This window comes from Setaria viridis, chromosome 8 (assembly GCF_005286985.2).
Source record: "Setaria viridis chromosome 8, Setaria_viridis_v4.0, whole genome shotgun sequence".
In the NCBI taxonomy this organism is placed as follows: domain Eukaryota; kingdom Viridiplantae; phylum Streptophyta; class Magnoliopsida; order Poales; family Poaceae; genus Setaria; species Setaria viridis.
This window is the reverse complement of record NC_048270.2, coordinates 28,444,450-28,463,130: the sequence shown is the minus strand read 5'-3', so window position 1 is coordinate 28,463,130 and position 18,681 is coordinate 28,444,450. Positions and strand designations below refer to the sequence as shown.

At 51.4% G+C, this 18,681-nt stretch overlaps 2 protein-coding genes across 2 annotated transcripts; one reads left to right on the top strand and one right to left on the bottom strand.

Moving 5' to 3' along the window:
* Positions 1 to 4,448: 4,448 nt before the first annotated feature.
* Positions 4,449 to 6,135, bottom strand: LOC117866323 (uncharacterized). The gene has a single exon (XM_034750513.2). It carries the CDS (start codon positions 6,030 to 6,032, stop codon positions 4,695 to 4,697), a length of 1,338 nt encoding a protein of 445 aa, XP_034606404.2. The 5' UTR covers positions 6,033 to 6,135; the 3' UTR covers positions 4,449 to 4,694.
* A 9,585-nt stretch (positions 6,136 to 15,720) lies between these two features.
* LOC117866827 (probable BOI-related E3 ubiquitin-protein ligase 3) lies at positions 15,721 to 17,273 on the top strand. The gene has a single exon (XM_034751112.2). It carries the CDS (start codon positions 16,027 to 16,029, stop codon positions 17,059 to 17,061), a length of 1,035 nt encoding a protein of 344 aa, XP_034607003.1. The 5' UTR covers positions 15,721 to 16,026; the 3' UTR covers positions 17,062 to 17,273.
* The last annotated feature ends 1,408 nt before the right edge of the window (positions 17,274 to 18,681 follow it).

The following is an 18,681-nucleotide window of genomic DNA, read 5'->3' as shown; positions in this document are numbered from 1 at the left end:
CGTCGGTTCCATCGTTCCACGATACACCCTGTTGATGTGTGTGGGTGTATTGGACATATGGGCTTGATTCCGAATTGTTTTATACTGCCAACGGATACAGTAAAATGATGTATGGTGCTACAAGAGTTGAGAGATATGGTATTTATTCGAAGGGGTGGACTCGCTAATCAGGCCGCTGTCGCACCTGGCCCCGCGGCTGTGAGAGAGATGGAGAGGGAGAGGGAGGCACACCTCGATCCAGATCCAGAAGGTCACCTCCACTGCTTTGGCTGCCACTCCTCACTACCGCCGTGAGCGGAGGGGCAGTAGAGAGAGGAGTAATTCGTCAACCGCTGTCGCGTCGGAGGTCGAGTAGATCGACGGAGAGGAGACGGGGAGGGAGGAGGCGGATGGGAGAGATGAGACGGGGAGGGAGGAGGACGGGAGAGGATGACACAGCTGGCAGCCATCAAGTGGATAAGAGGTGGGCGGGAGGGAGAGGATGCGTCTGCCTAGGTGAAACGTAATTTATTGAAATTTTAGATCCGCTCTGCATAACTTTCACCGCCGGTCTTAGACCGACGTTGATACTATTACCGGTGGTAATAGAGTATCACAGTCGTATTATGTTTGGACCCGACAGTGAAAATGCATCACTGCCGGTACGGTACACCTAAAACAGGCGGTGATGACTATTTGTGTAGTGATGAAATAAATACCGTTAATGATAGAAAGTAATCAAAGTAATCAGAGAATGGTGTAGGAGGGAATTAATTTGCTTCGGTTTTGTTATGGTTTTCTGACCTCATTCTCTACAGATACCCCTTCTTTCTCCACGTAAGAGAAGGGTGATACTCGCAATTCCTGCCGGTTTTGTAATGGGAAAGGGGATATGAATCATCTATTTAGACATGAGAGGCAAAGTGTCTTGTTCAAAGATAACATTTTGTTGATCGAGATTGGGTCAGAGAATGACACTCCGGCTAAGCCATGGCGCCTAATTATGGTGGCTGCCCACCACCAGCATTTCCATTACATGAATCATGAATGTACTCTTTCCATCAAACTTGGCCAAACGGGCACGGTACAGCAACACAGTCCCCATCATCCCCCATCAACCATCGAAGGCGAAAAAGACCGAACCATGCGACATGCGTGGAGATGGCGCTCCGGTCGCAAAAGGCAGGCTCATCAGTTTGACTGACGGGGACTGCAGGCCATGAGGCATCGATCAATGCGTCGTCCATGCGGCAGAAATTAAAGATCGGTCGAAGAAAGAGACGACGACGACGACGGCCGGTGGTCAGCCGGTCACTCACGCACTGCCTGCTGGTCGATCATCGGCGACGCGTAGCGGGATGTGACGTGCTTGCAAAAACGTACCCATCGGTGGTCGCCATCTGCTAGGACACGGATTGTCAGCATATGGTTCGGTTGGATTCACACGCCTCACTCCAACTGTTTCAGTCTCGATAGAAATGTCAAAAGGATGGAGAAAAAGTTGGGTGGAAAATAAAGGCTGGAAAAGGATATCAAAGTATAGCTAGCAGGAAGAACATGTGGGTGTGTAGACTGATCCAGATGGGGCTAATGATGTGATCCCTACGCTGTCAAGCATTTATTGATCAGAATGGACTTTTAATTATGGTTAACAGGCTAACACGGGTAAGGTAACACGTACTAAAGCCCTAACCAAATGAGGCGGAAAGGTACAAAGATCACTACGAAGACAAAGGAGAAAGACTAGGTAAGGAGAAACACTACGAAGACAAAGGATATCAAAGAAGTAAAGCTGGCAGGAAGAACATGCACGCTGGCTTGGGCCTTGTGCAGTTGTGCTTTCCTGAAAAAGCTTGTTGAATGACGCGTAGTAGGAACGCGAGCCCACACGGCCTGCGGCTGCTCTCTTATTGCCCCGTCGTGCCACTGCTGGGGCCGGATAGGGTTTGGACCAGCAAACAGGCATGGATCGGTCGTTGCAAATTGCAATTGCAATGCCTTGCAAGAGCACGGCAGGAGTACATAGGACACTGGACACGGCAAGGTGGGGTGGACCAGCTGCTTATCAGTGACATTGAACACCATCGCATTCCCCGTCACATTGCACGCCAATTCTAGCTACTTGTGTACGGCTAGCTCAAACCATGTGCACGCACCTGCCACTCCGATCACGGCAGCCTGCTCTTAGGAGGTGTTTGAAACACCGGATCATACTTGTCACATCGAATGTTCGTACACTAATTAAAGTATTAAATATAATCTAATAATAAAACTAATTGTATAAATGAGAGCTAATTCGTGAGACGTATCTATTAAGCCTAATTAGTCCATAATTAGTCACGTGATGCTACAGTAAACATGTGCTAATTATGAATTAATTAGACTTAATAAATTTATCTCACGAATTAGCTCTCATTTATGCAATTAGTTTTATAATTGGTTAAACATTTGGATGTGATCCGAACTAAAAATTAACCCACGTATCCAAACACGCAGTTGACGAGGCAACTCCTTCAAAGCGATTACCTTTGAAATTTGAAAGACAGATGCGTGCAAACTCTTCACTCAGAGCCTAGCTTCGATCGATGTCACGCATGCACGACACGTCTTGTTCCGCTGCTTCGTTCCATAGTATACAAGTCGTTGCCGTTACACCGCCTTTAGTTTAAACCGGTGGCCATTAATTCCTAGATGTTATACATCTATCTATGCATATCCGTCAGTAGGCGTGCCTGTAGACGTCTCACCACGCGACCGTTGTCTTCGTTCGTACCGTCCATGTAGTTTGTACATGTGTCGGCATCGTCTCGATGACTAGCTCCTTGCCTCCTTTGATTTGTCCTACATGCTATTAAACTACGGCAAATTGGCAAGCAATGCAGCGATGTCGGCAAGACTTGCCTGTAGCCGTACGCCCATTTGGCGGCAACCCCGATCGACCACCGCTGCTACGGTAATACCACGACCCTGATCGGTGATCGCGATGGATGTACTCCCAACGTCCATGGTAAATGCATTTCTAGAAATTCAAAATTTGTTACAAAATAAGTGAATGGGATCACTTAATTTTAGTTGTCCTTTTCTACTCTCTCCTCTTAAAATGCGATGATTATAATTTTATAGGGTATATATATAATTTTTCATGAACATGGATCTTTTCACTGTAGAATTGCACTTATTTTATGACGAAGGGAGTAGCTTGCCATTTCAGCTGGCCGAGAATATTGGAGGAACCATGATTCAGTTATAGGCAAACACAAAGAAGGTAAAAGTATCTTTGCGTGTTAACGTCGAAGAATATGAATTTGGATTTGTAATGTATAGTAACTAATCCCTAAACTCGTACCTAATTTACGATTTCAGCTAAAAATTTATGCTAAACACACGTGGACGTGGAAGAAAAACTAAATACTAAGGATGAAAAACGAACAGAGTAGTCGTCGATCAAAACTGGATAACGATGGAAAATATTCATATATACGACTGTTACGTTAAATATGAACAAATAAAAGAGATCACAAAGATAAACAATCATAGTTCGTTAATACGATCCCATATTTCACTAGTACCTCACCAACAACCAAACTAAAGCTGCAGACGGCGTCGCAGCTCGATAAAGGTGCCGGTGGTGCGCCATGCCGCCATGGTATGATTAGCGGCGACTTCGGCGGGGAGATGCTGCTGCCACTGCCGCCGCCGCCGCCGCCGTTTCTCTTGCTTTCTCCGCGGCTGCTCTTGCCTTCCCCCATATTTGGTAGTACAGCCCAAGAACCAAACTAAAGTTGCAGACGACGACGTCGCAGCTCGATCAAGATGCCGGCGGTGATGCCTTTTCCGCTGCTTCGTTTGCCTTTTCCGTCTCTTCTTTTGCTCCCGCTCCAGCTCCTGATATTGCTGCGAATATCTCCATCGCCTTCGTCAATTTAGCATCCACCGCCTCCCTTTTAGCCGCTGCCTCCTCGGCCTCGCGGCGCCTCCTCGAGCTCGACGTAACGAAGAAGATAGGCAGCATGGTCGTCAGGCAGGCGATCGATGAGGACGAGCAGGATCCGTATCTCGATGATGCGGTCGTAAACTCGTAGTAAATCGTAATGAAACGAATTTGGTAATCCATACAACGTCAAACGAATTTGGAACTCTGCAGATCGAGTCCGAACTCTAGTGGGGACATACCCGGAGAACCTTACGACTGTTGCCTGAGGAAAGAATCCGGTATGATTCATCTAAACTGCCTCCGTCCCTTAATCTCAAATGTCCTAGATCTAGTAGACTATGAAAAAGGGGTCTTCTCTTAGTGTCTGTATGACGAGATTTTGTTCAAATCCATCAAATACGAAAGCACGCTGCTTGCATGAACTTTCACGTACATGCATGTGGTATGCTAAGGTATGCATGCGTGTACCTTTTTCCTGCATCTGGCGTGAAAAGCAGAGCAAGAACGACTCAGCTGAAAAAACAGGGCACAAACATGAGGAATCATGTTTAATTTAATTTCTCATTCTTCATCCCTCACCCGAAGAGAAGAGGAAATGATGAACAGATTAAATCCTCCGCCGGGCGTTTCAGTCAGTCTCCCGGAAAGAAACAGAGGAACGGGATCGATCAAACTTATCTAATCTAACTGCCTACTGATTACACTGCACGTCTGGAGAGTTGCTGACGAGCACGAGGCCTACGGAGCCAACTGCCGCCACGGCGCGCCGGGCGTGTGGTCATCAGCCGTCAGCGACGTGGATGGCGCCGCTCTTGGCGGCGAGGCAGACGGGGCAGGCGTCGGCCCGGGGCTCGCACGCCTTGCAGAGGCACAGGTGCCGGCACGGCAGCAGCAGCACCGACGCCTCGCCGCCGCCGCACGCCCTGCACGCCCACCTGCTCGCCGGGGCGGCGGCGGCGGCGCCGTCCTCGGCCTCGACGAAGCAGCACGACCGCGCGTCGTCCGCCGCCTCGACGGGGTCGGCGGAGTCGCCGAAGCCCTCCTCCTCCACCTCCTTGGTGGTGGGCGCCAGGGCGCCGGCGCCGGCGCCGCCGAGGAGGACGGTCTCGAGCGTGGCGCGGAGCCCCGCCGCGACGGCCTCGTTGCCGCGCGCCACGTCGCGCCACGCCTGGCTCTCGGCGAACGCCTGCCGCAGCCGCTCCTCCAGCTCCGCCGCGCGCCGGCGCGCGGCGGCCAGCTCCACCTCCCTGTCGCGCAGGACGCGAGCCGCGCCTGCCGCGGCGGCGCGCACCAGCTCCACGCACCGCCGTTTGCGCGCCTGCTCCAGCCCGGCGCGGAGGCGGTCGCACTCGGCTCGCACGATCGCGTCGATCTCCGCGCCCTGCTGGCACAACTCTGCGACCAGCGCGTCCTCCACCGACGCCGCGATCGGGATGGCCGGCCGGCCGCTGGTGGACGCCGTCGCCGACTCCGCCATCCGGCTCGCAGCCACCGCGCCCAACGTCGCCGCCGACTGCGGCGCGACGGCGACCGGCTCGTGCATCCCCGGGATCGGCAGGAGCGCCGCCGACGAGGCCGCCGCGTAGTACCGCTCGAGCTCGTCCTCAATGCCACGCTTCCGCGACGGCACGGCCACCGCACCGCCGCCGCCGCCGCCGCCGTTGCACGTCAGGTCGCTCTGGGCGGCGCGGTCGTACCGGTACCCACCGTCGTTGGCCGCGGCCGACAGGAGCGCCCCGTAGTCCTTGAGCGCCCACGTGTGCTCATCGACCAGGATGCCGCCGCCGGCGCAGGGCGGAAGCGGAAGGCACCCCGCGAGACCGCCGCCGAAGCGCGCTTGATGCACGGCCATGGTTGTGCCTTGAAGCATTTCTCCAAGGAATCGAGATGGGCACTCGATCGAGGAAGGAGGTGAGAGGGTGTCTAGGGGAAGGGGAGGAGGATACGGGGAGGTGTTGGTTATATAACGCGTAGGTGGCGACGGCGAGTGGGTGGGCAGTAGTGGTGGCGGTGGTGGGAGCCTGGGCCCTGGGGAAGTGGGGAGGCAACGACAAAAGGCGGGCGCGCGGGGTTCGCGGCGGGAAGCGGACGAGGACGAAGCACGCATGCGTGCGTGCATGTACGGTTGCCGGAAATCAATGCGGGGGGGTCAGCAGTACGAGACTCGGGGTTAAATTAGGGTTGGCAGGTAGCGCCGGGGCGATGGAGCAGCGCGGTAATGGCGGGGCTGCCCCCAACGGCCGGCCAGACAAGCGGATCCATCCCGTCCAAAAAGGTTGCCGCGCGCGGTGGTGGGGGTGGGGTGGGGTGGGTGGGCCACGCGCACGGCGCCAGCCTTTGCTGCAGGTATGTGAGGTCGTGTGAACGCATGATGCAGTCTACTAATAAACCTTTTGGATCAGCTTGGGATTAGTTAACAGGTTAATTGGGTAGCGATGACGCTGGCGGCCCCACCTAAATAGGGTGGCTTGAGATCCGGCGATCTTTCCCGGCGTCGCTTGCCGCGCGGTGGTGCTCTCATTGGATCAACAAGGTGGGTGCCGCGGATAACAATAACAAGACCATGTGACGCCAGGCGAGGTGCCGTGCCCCCGGGTGGCGGTGGGGTTCGCGTTCGTCCCCTCTCGCCGAGCCACCCGCCTCGCCTTTTTCTTGGTCGCCTCCGTCCTTCGTGCGGTGCGGTGGCGCCGTACACCCTGCACAGTGCGCACATGTCGTGCCAGACGCTTCTCTAGGCGTGTTTGTTTCTTTATTACCTCTTAAAATTTCTGTCACATCGAATGTTTAGATATTAATTAGAAGTATTAAATATAGACTAATTACAAAATCAATTGCACAGATGGAGACTAATTTGCGAGACGAATCTATTAAGCCTAATTAGTTCATGATTTGACAATGTGATGCTACAGTAAATATGTGCTAATGATGGATTTAATTAGACTTAATAGATTCATCTCGTGAATTAGCCTCCATCTATATAATTAGTTTTATAATTAGCTCATATTTAATTCTCCTAATTAGCCTTCCAATATTCGAGGTGACATAAATTTTAGGAGATCCTAAAGATCCAAACACCCCCTACTCCCTCCCGCGCTTTCGTAGAGACAAATCCATCCATCCCCTCCGGATTTCCTATCTTTTTTGTTTAATCAAAGGCGATCTCGGCTTGGTCCCTGCGGCCACGCGGGGGCACGTGGGGGCCCCGCGGGGCGAGGCGCCACCACGGGTCCACGGCCACGGGCCACCCCACCCAACCAGCGCCTGCGTCGGCGGGCCGCGCCACCCGGACGTCTCGCCGGCGCTACACGTCGGCAGCAGGCGAGAGGTCCGGCCGGGGACAGTGTGGCATGGGGCCGACGCGCGCGGGCGGTCAAAGCGCCGGGGATGACGCGCTCCAGATGCATGCCGCCTATATATCCTGTAATTAAGTACTGTTAAACTAACTACTCCGCCTGCTGTTCAGTTAGCTTAATCCAACTACCCAGATCTGATCACGTAAAGCCCTGTCTCTAATCTAATCTGCCGAGCGATCAGGCGTGCGTGGCCAAGGCCCCGGGGCACGCAAGCCGACGTGACAAAACAAAAGCCAGCGATCAGCCGTAGGATTGCGTTTGCGGTTAGTTAAATGATGATGCCGGCCATGCGCCGGGGCTGGATTTGGCAGCGAGTGAGCCCTTGCAGTGCAAGGAGGGTACTGCTCTCGCTTGCTGCCAAAAGGTCGGGTTGCGTTTGTGACTTGTGAGCACGTGGCTGGGCCGGACGAGGCTGCAGGGAAAGGCGCGGGGAAGGTGCCTCCCACGAACGAACGCAGGGGCATGCACGCCAAGACCAAGGACTGGATCATCGATCGCCTGATGACCCACCAGACCCGGACGACGCACGCCTCCTGGGTCAGCGAGCAAACACCGCCGCCGCGCCTTGGGGTCGCCGTCGCGGATGCGGGCGGGAACCGCCAACCACCACCGGCGTCCCGTGCGTGGGCCGGAGCTGCCGCCGCCGTCCTGGGTGCGAGCGTCCGCCTCGGCATATCTGGAGCGAGCGAGCGTGCTCCATCCCCATTGTTGGAATTTGGATGGCCCGGATGGGACCGCCCGCTGCCGTCCCAGGTGTGGACGTCGGTCGCCGACGCCTCGACTCGGCTCCTCCATGAGGAGAGGCCAAGGAGGCAGGGTCGAGTGGTATCGCGGGGCGGAAAACTGCCGTGCGGGGGAAACCATCGTTAGCAGCGGTGGGTCGCGAGCGCCGGTGCAGCCGTTCCACAACGCAGGGATGCAGGCGAGCGCCATTGCGGCCAGAGCAGCGTGCACGGGCGAGCAATGATGATGCAGACCAGAGAGGAGAGTAAACAACGATGCCATGGAAGGTAACAATGCAGTAAACGCATACCATTTTGGCATTCCGTTCGTTGTTCTTATTTGCGAGGTCGGATACCTCTATTATTCTTCTCCAACTGCTTCAGTTCTTGTTTGAGCATTCGTCCCGCAATGGATGCAGGCGATGCACCAGGCAAACTTCCAGTGTTGCTCGCTGGTGATGAAGAAGTCGAAGAGAATTCCGCCGTCTTTGCAGACTGCCGGCAACAAGCAGGAGAACCAGGCTTGTCGCCGATGGGAATTCGAGGTCTCGAGGAACAGAAACTGTTCTTGCTTGCCGCTTCTTTCTTCTGTGAATCTTTGGCCGAACACTGGTGTCCGAGCGAACGTGCATGATAACGTGTTAAAGTAAAATGTACTGGGAGACAAAAGTAGTGGAACGATTGTTCTGTCATTAGTAACTGCTAATGACGTGATTAACTGGTTAATTGATCATTAACCAATATAATCACAACAGCAGGGACGGAGAGCCAGAATCAGTGATGATCCCATCCATGCAGGGTACAAGCACAGCTCTGCTACCTGCCAGTCTCTCAAACCAACACATGGAAAGGCACCTGTCATCAGTTCATTCTCGCCAAATCCAAGAGAGCGTGAAGTAGCAGTAGCAGCTGCATCCTATAGAGATATAGGCCGGGTACCGTAGGCTACAATATATAGCAAGGAATAGGGTAACGCATGCATGCTTTGCGTAGCGTGGTACGCGACAGATTTTCCAGTTCGTGCAATGCACATAGCTAGGTGGATATGGGTTAGATGAGGTAGGCAGCACGGGTCATATGGTCTCACTCGCTCACTCACACAGGATGGTCATGACTCGTGACCTGTGATTCTGTGAACGAACCCCGTTTGTTTAACTTGTGCACGGCAAACCTATTTGTCGTCGTCGCCAGCAGCCAGCAAGGCTCTAGCTCTTTTCGCACTGCCGGCCAAAGTTTCCTCTCACGTACGAGTAGCGAGTCTGAGACTGCACGCTACACTGCTGGTGGGTTAACGCATTGACTGCTGCTACGTTTTGACGATCTTCTTCTTCTCTATTTTCTCTCTCGATCTTCCAGAAATAATGGACCCGGTCCTCGTCCATAGTACTCCATACTGTTTCTCTTTCTTTCGTGCACATACGACGTCCGACCAAGTTTTCCGTGCTCCTGCCGTCCCGTGTGTTGAACTCCAAATACCTCACGGATCACGTCCTCCACTGAACGACATGGCTGGCTCCATCGAGCCGGACAGAGGAGCTAGTCATCGGGATGACATCGAAGCAAAATACTATACACGCGCTGCACGTCGGTGTGACGACAACAGCTTTGTCACTTGTACGTGGAAGAGGACTACTCGTACTCGGCTAGGCAAGTTGACGTGACGTCGAGGATATATAGGAGGTCCGAAGTTTGAACTGTACGTGTCTGCTGCTACTCGTATCTTTCAAAGTTTATCGCCTTTGGGTTGGGCTTGAGTTGGGTTTCATCAGCTAACTAGGGTAGGCAGTGAAATGAAAGGAGCTGCATGCATGAGCATGACTGTGCATTACGGAGGTCCTGTCGTCCTCCATCGATGATCAGATCATCGGTCCATGCATGGTTTCTGCCTTGCTGCTACTGCTGGTCAAGGAGGCTAGCTCAAATCCGACCCCCAGCGCTGGCCAGCCATGGAGCAGAGCCGCAGGCCGTGTGGGCCATGTCACGCGCGTACGCGTCATTCAAGCTTTCAGGGGAGGGAGAGAAGCTTTGGCTTCAAGCCCCAGTCAGTCAGTCAGTCAGGCCGGCAGTCACTACTGCAACGTGAGCCATCGGAGTCCGTCGATCGATCTGTTCGTTTCCTTGCCGTGCCATTTCTGGTTGCTATTGTCCTGCACGACAGACTGGGATAGATGCACAGATCGATCGTATGCAACGTCAGTTCACGTCGTCCTGGTTTGCCGGCCAAGTGGGAGTGCCCATCATATGTGTCAACACATGGACACAGCTTGCACGCAATTATATTACGTGAATTTGTCTGGTCCAATTTGCTAGTCATTCTTGCTCGCTCCTTTGTCGTAGTCATTCACACATTTTTCACCACCAGTAAACTGTGGAGTAAAAAAACGCAATAAAGAGTTCTTGTTATAAACAAACTTGATGAACTGGAATACTGGATAGAAGCATTTGTATGGACAGGAAAGCCAAGCTACTAGCTTTTGTTCCTTTGTGTGTTTCTTTCCATTTAATGTTGTTCCCCTGGTATATATCACTTTCACCGCGTCATTTTTCTCCATTCGATCAAGGCTTTTGTTCTATCCGTGTTAGGTGTCGTCATGGAATCATATCCATAGCCCTATCTCGATCATTCTACATCGTGCATATGGCATTATTGCTCATCCGTTTATGCCTTTTGCTTGCTAGCTTTTCTGAGCTTCTGCAGCCTTTATTTTTCTACCCATCTCTCTCCATCCTTTTGACATTCTGCGATAGAGAAACAGTTGCGCTAATGGATCTCTGCGTGCGTGGGACGTACACGCGTGAACCCAACCGAGCCATAAGCTGAAAAAACCGTGCCCTAGCAGAGGACGACCGATGGATACGTGTCTTGCAAGCAGAGAGCATATCCGCTACGTACAAATCGACGATCGATCAGTGCGTGACCCACGGGCCGGCCGGCGTCCCTTTCTTTCTTTCTGCCGCATGGATGATGGGTTGATGCCCTCATGGCCTTCTGCGTGTAGTTCGCGTCGGTCAAACTGATGAGTCTGCCTTTTGCGACCCACTCATCAAGCTAAGCTATACATGCCCGTGCTACATGGTTTGGTCTTCTTCCACCTAATTAGGCGCCCTGGCTAAGCCGGGGAACACACAATTCTAGTCAATCAATCAAAATCCTCTTTCTTTCAACAAAATTACATCTTGATGGCTTTTAGAGCTCTCCTGTCGGTTTTCGGGTAGCGTTTGGTCATAATAAAATAATCCATCCATGACCGTACTCCGGTAACTACATTTTGATTGTCATTTCGTAGTTAAGTTGTTTTGCCCTTATTCCGCACAGTAAGTTTGTTTTCTTTTTCTAAGTTCATACATTTTGATATGTATCTAGATATAGAGTTTATCTAGGTATGTAGAAAAAAATATAAACACAAAACAACCTATAATTTGATATGGAGCTAAATTCTTCTCAAAGCATAGGTCATTTTACGATTATACCCGTCCTATCAAACACTGTGGAATCGTCCACGTACACAGACCCATCATCTAGTGCGCCCATATCATCAAAGGGGAAACGACAAACGAGTGAGATCGGATAGGGGGAGGAGGCAGAGATACCGGCCGGCGGTGCACGCCGTGATGGTAGACTCACGCGGTAGATATAACGCAATCTGGATAGTCACATACATACGGATGTCACGATTTTTTTTGAGAGGGTGCATACATAGGCCGCACACAACCATGCACACCACACTCACACCGCGCGCACACACAGGCACATCCATACACACACCAGATATGAGATTGGAGAGACTACTACCACCCTTATTGCGCGGGAAACACGGAATACCAACTCGTGTGTACCCACAACAACTCAGGAATAAATCCTGAAAAACCCACCGAAATTCGTCCCCACCGGGGATCGAACCCTTGACCTCCTCTGGAGGCCGGTGCTACTAGACTCAGCTGATCAACTTGTCACAAGCCCGTTCGCGATGTCACGGTTTCTGCGTGCACCATCGAGGACAAGTCATCTATCCCTCTTCTTCAAGTCCGTACCATCATCATGCTCATGGGTCATGTGCATGTATGTGTGCAACCATAGTTTCTGATCTGAGCTGCACCTAAATGGCTAGATCGCCGATCAACGCCACTGCACCGGGCTGTTTGGATATTTTTCATATTTAAATTGCTTTTTAAAATAATGGATATATAGGCTGTCAAAATTGCAGATTTTAATAGGATCCGAGGTAATCTCTATACAAGATCTGAAATCACATAATCATAACTGCTAAATCATAACATCGTAGATTCTACTGAGGAAAATCATTGAATGAGGCCATCAGTTAGTCCCAGATCCTAAATTCGTAAAATTACACAATAGAATCAAGATTCACAACCATCAAATCTTACACTGTTATACATACATGATACATCACGAAACTATAAAATCAGCTAAAGGAAGATCGAGCTTGGGCTGCACAATAAATAAACCCACAAACAAACATTTATGTACCCTCCTTTTTTAATAACTCTAGCATCTTCACCAACCATCTTTTCAGAAACTGCGGGTGCGCTAACTAGCCCTTGTTGACGATTGCTTCCTAGCTATCTCGTCTTTTTCACTGATGTTCCACACGTTCTTAGAATAGGAGGCGATGACCTAGTAGCCCGCCTCTCCATACTTCGCTTTCATGTTTCATCCCGGCTGTCGTTTCTCCAAAATGCTGACATTTGTGCGTGTGTAGCGGTGGCGTCTCACGATCATTCCAAGCCACTTCATTTTCTAATTGCAAATACTTCCAAATCTTCTTCTAAAAAGTACCGTTACCTTGAAGCTTCAGAGCAAGCTGACACCCGCCGGCATCGCCGTTTTCTCAATTATTCAACCCACATGCATGATGCAGTCCCAATCTCCTTATTAAGCTAGTATCATGTGCAGCAGGTCAGGTCATGGTCACCCTCTCATGGTGCTGTCGATAAGGTTACCATTTTGAATTCCATATAATTGATGTGTGTCGTCACTCAAAGATAAGTGCCAACACAACTAATCCAACCTTGCAGAATAAGATATGTCGTGGAATTGAGAGAAAAAAAAACAGGAAGAAAAGTTTGGGACTTTTGTGCAGGTATGCACATGCACGCACATAGACCATTTTCGTTGATACTCAAATCAAGAATATTTCTGATAACGTGCAGTGCGTTCAGTCCATACACACACACCGTAGAAAATTGAGGATTAGTTCCGGTTGGAGAGACGCATAGATCTCGAAAATCCAACCAGGCTTAATTATTCGGGACTAAAGGTCCCCTCTATAGTCCTGGGTCTTTCACTCGGGACTAAAGACAAACATTTAGTCCCAGTTGGTAAGGGTTTTTGCGCTAAAAAAAATTCTAAATTCCCAGGAGGCTCCCCCACGCGCATGTCCCCAAGTCACAAGTCACGCAAAATATGCGCGTGCACGGGTATTAGGGACTAAAGGTCCCCTCTGTAGTCCTGGGTCTTTCACCCGGGACTAAAGACAAACATTTAGTCCCAGTTGTTAATTCCCAGGAGGCTTCCCACGCACATGACCCCAAGTCACAAGTCACGCGAAATATGCGCGTCCGCGGGATTCGAATTCGCAACCTCTTACCTCGCACGTAGCTTACTTACCATCTCACCTACACAACACATCCAACTGAGTAGAGGATGCTATCATTTTGAATGCATCCGTAGGGGACCCTTTAGTCTCAGTTGGTAACACCAACCGGGACAAAAGGGTCTCCACGTGACCACGAAATTTAGACCCCAGGACTAAAGAGGCTTTAGTCCCGAGTCAAAAACGACCCAGATTTTTGTTGAAGATGGAATGTCGTTTTTCTACTTAGTGACACGACAGCAATGATGACAGTGGGTGTTAGGAAATTTCCTAAAATGGAGCCATTATTTGCTGGTTCGTACACAAATCAACTGATTCGCCAACTATGATGACTATATAAAAGCCATATATGTATACATACATTATTTTTTTTTCTTGGATCACGATGCGTGCATGGAGGAGCTTTCTGGTCAAATTGGGTGGCGAGTTATTAAGTGGAGCATAAAGGTACTTCGACAGCAAGACACATGAATCGAGCTAGGGATCGGAGGTCCAATAATGCATTTGAGGGAGACAGGTAGTACAAAATTTGCCCCAATGACATCTTGCCAATAGAGAAAGGTGGGAATTTTTCGATCTGATTAATTAAGGATTGATTGCAACTTGACTTGTCTATTCTAAGGATGTCGAGATTTTGACTGTCTATTCTAATAAGGATGTGGAAAAGCTAAAATGGTCTTCCAGTGATGTTCTTAATCAGGAGTTTATAGATTCCAAACATCGTTTCCCACTTGTGTCGATTCCAATAATGACATGCTGGTGGTGTCTAACATGATGAAAGTGCATTATTTGATACGGGGAATCTCCTTTTTCTGGTGCTAAGTAATATTTACGACAAGATTTTGCGATCCACCTGCACACTCATATATGTTGGAGTAGTTTTGTAATACATTGTATGCTAATATATCTGTACTTTTGCTATGTTATTTTCAATCTTTTAATTTTACGTGATGCTTTGACATGTTAATAAATCTACTTATTTTTAAAACCCACTAAATCTACTTATAGCTCTAATTTGTGAGCAATCATTCATTAAGAAGAAGATAGCATCCATGTTCATTGAAAGTAAAAAAAATCTAGAAATCTTGGAAATTAATTGAAACTTTGCTTGTAATGCATAGATACCCACATTGGAATATATTATCGTGTCCTACAAACTTCACTAATAAAAAATTGTTAATATGCCTTGGAGTTTTCACCAATTAAAACCCATAGACATCATAAATGCATCAGCATTACTTTGGGACCAGAAGATTATTGCACCGGTCCAAATCATAGTCCAGATTATTGCACTGATTCGCCAACTATATGATGACTATCAAAGCCATAGATGTATATGTACTATATCTTGGATCATGATGCATGGAGGAGCTTGCTTGTAGGTTAAATTAGATGGTGAGTTAAGTGATTATGTAAGATTAGTGGTATATATGTAAAGGTACTTCAACAGCAAGCAGACACAGGAAAGTGCTTCACATAATCTATATCCATTTTAAGGAATCACATCAAGCATCATTGCTGGGCGGATTTGTTTAGCTAGATAAGATTTGGCATTTGCTAGTTCTGACAGATCGTTTTGGGTTTGGTTCGCTTGCCACCATCACATGCACATGTCTTGCCAACGTTGAATCCAACCTGTGCCGCCCAGCTAGGCTGATAGATCATTGTAGTGGAGGAGATCACAATGCACTTATTATACTAATATATAAATATAAAATACTCATACTATGTATAAATTATGTTTAAAAGAGTCTTTCAAGCTCATCCATGTACCTGTTGTTTACTTGATTCTATTATCAGAATATTTTCTTGAATAGATTGCAGATCCATCTGACCAAGTTGAGTACTATCTTTTTTTTTGAAAAGGGCAGTACTATTCTTTTATTTGTTGATTGTGTAAGTAGCAGACAAGCTATTGGAATTAGATAATCTCTTCATGGTCAGAAGTGCTGGCTGTCATCAGACACCTGCAAATTCAGCAACATATTTTTTTTCTAATATAAAGATGCTTTTCATAGACACTGTGAGATAGTCAAATTCAACTCTTAGCGAGTTGGAATCAATAAATAATATGAAAAAATAATGTCACAACAACTCTGTTTAATTATAGATCACAAAATAGTTGGCGTGTGCATATCCATCCCCACCTGTAGACTGCGGCAGCAGCAGCAGTAGCATACGCATTCCGAGCTGTGAGGCGTGTGGTGGGGCCCACCACGGCGAACTTGTCTCGGCCGTTGCGGCAGGCGCGCCATTATTGCGGTAAGCTGGTAACCGCGCGTCGCCACCTCCGCCGCTTTATATAGCTCCAGCCTCCAGGCTCTTCCTCCTCTACCCTTCCCTCCGGCCATCTCTTGAGCCTTGATCTCGTCTCGTCGCCTCCCCTCTGCTCTCCGTCCCTCATAAGAAGAAGACTTGGCGACATGGCCGTGGAAGCGCAGTTCGCCGGCCTCGCCGGCTGCCTGCCGCCTTACGGCGGCGGCGGCGGATTGGCCGACGAGCAGATGCGCGCGCTCCTGTCAGCTGCCGCGGGCAACAATGCGTACCAGTACAACTGCGCCGCCGGCGTGGTCAGCGCCGCGCAGAGCGAGCTGACGTGCAACGGCGGTGGCGTGGCGCTGCCGTCGCGGAAGCGCGGCAGGGAGGATGAGTTCGAGCAGTACGTGACATCCTGGTCGGCGGCGCTTCTGCCGATCCCGGGGATGCAGGAGGCTGTCGTCGCGCAGCGCTCGCCCTCGCCGGCGGCGACCGCGAACCGGATGGTGGATTCCGCGACGGCGTCGACCAGCGGGCGGCCGGCCACGGTGTCGGTGGCGGACGCGCTGGTGGCGGAGCTGTGCCAGCAGGGCGCGGAGGTGGACGCGCTGGTGCGCGCCGAGTGCGATCGCCTTCGCGCCGGGTTGGAGCAGGCGCACAAGCGGCAGCGCCAGGCGCTGGTGCGCGGCGCGGCGGCGGGCGCGGCGCGGCTGCTGCGCGCGAAGGAGGCCGAGCTGGACGCCGCGCGCCGCCGCGCGGCGGAGCTCGAGGAGCGGCTGCGGCAGGCCGCCGCCGAGAGCCAGGCGTGGTGCGGCGTGGCGCGCAGCAACGAGGCCGTCGCGTCGGGGCTCCGCGCCGCGCTCGACACCCTCCTCCTCCGCGGCGGCGGGGCTGGTGCCCCGGCGATTCAGCCCGCCGAGGAGGGCTTCGGCGACTCCGACCCCTGCATCGCCGCCGCGGCGGACGACGCGGAGTCCCGCTTCTTCGTCGAGGCCGAGGACGGCGCCGGCGCGTGCGCGGCCACGTCGTCCCCGGCGGCGGCGAGCAGGTGGGCGTGCCGGGCGTGCGGCGGCGGCGAGGTGTCGGTGCTGCTGCTGCCGTGCCGTCACCTGTGCCTGTGCAAGGCGTGCGAGCCCCGGGCGGACGCCTGCCCCGTCTGCCTCGCAGCCAAGAACGGCGCCATCCACGTCGCCGCCAACTGACCGCGTGATCCGCCGCCGCTGGCGTCGTCGTCCACGGCGCGGGAGTGAGTCGGCTCCGGCGATCTCGCCAACCAACCCCACCAGAGTCGTCTATAGATTAGGCCGATTTACTTAACCCCGTTCGTTCTGTTCTTTTTGGATGGTGGTGAATATCGAGCCCTGATGTAAAGGAAATTAACCTCTGTTTTTTTATTACTTTGATCCGCATGCAATCCCTCTCTCTGTCTCGTCTTCCTCTGTTTTCGCTCTGCTTCATTGAGCCGAGTTCTTGCTCTGTTTTCTACCTGCTGTTATTTCTCACGGATCAAAGTCTCATGAGTTGACGTTGACGATCTGTTTCGCGTGACGAGCTGAACAGATCGCGAGTGAATCGGCCACGTTCCCCGAGGCGGCGGTGTTAAATGTCCAGTGTCATCATGGCACGGACGCAGATAAAGATACACGCACGCAAGAACAGCAGGATCTACTCTGTGGTCTGTGCTGCCTGCCACTCACTCTGTCTGCAGCTTTGAGTTTCAACAGCTGCATCGAGTAAATTGTGCTCTGGGCTTCTGGTCCAGTCAGCAGCTTTGGTGGTGGCGGACTGGTGGTTGCTTGCGATGCAACGCAATTGTGATCGTAATCGCAGTTGCAGATGCTGATGCCCTCGCTAATGTGCATATGGGTATTGCCTCCTCTTTCTCTTGCATGCAAATCTTCCTCGTCAGCCTTGTTTATCTCATGCTGAGCATGTCAGCCAGTTTATATAGCATTAAACAGTGTGACACATAAACAAAAGAGATGACATTGCACAGGAATTAACGAGGACAGATAAGCAAAATAGATCCGTTTCTCCCATCAGAAACGACGTCATCCCGCAGTCTGATGCACCAAGAAATCAGCGGTTCCGCGTTGAGGGCCGGATAGTTTCTTCCTCACGCGGTTTTGCATGCCCCACCACGGTCCTCGACTCTCGGCTCCTCGCAGCCCCCCCTCGCCTCGACGGGCCGCCGCGCGATAGAGCCGCCGAACAAGCATGGCCGGCCCTTGTCGCCACCCACCATTATCCCTGACGCCGCCGCTGAGCCAAGGCCGGCCATGGTGGCCAGTCCGCCGCGCCGCCACCCACGTGTCCGCGGCAGGGCCCTGTTCTGCGGCCAATGGCGTGGCCCCCGACGTTCTTGTCCTGGCGATGTCACCGATGGGAAGAGAATGAAAAGGAGAGGACGGAAGAGAGAAAGGGAGGAGAGGGAACAAGTGATGTCTTGATGACATGGCATGATGGACTTTGCTCATGGACTTCATGGGTTGGGACTGCTCTTACGCTGCTGCCCGGCTTACGGGCACCGCTGCGCATCCGTTTGAAAGGGTGTTTATACGAATTCTAGCTTCACTTGTTTTCCATAAACTCAAACACTCAAGTGTGGTCAGTTTAACAAACCGAGATAATAATGAATCAAAAGGCAGATGAAACTGTTTTTTTAACTTCTCTGAGAAACTCAGTGACCATCTCTTTCTTGATGAACAATACCACTTGAGCTGGTTACACTTCCACTCAGCTCTTTGGGAGCAGCATCTAGCTTGCTCGCTGTTGCTGGCGACCTGGCGTGACCGTTGGTGCCTTGAGCAGCGCATCCACTG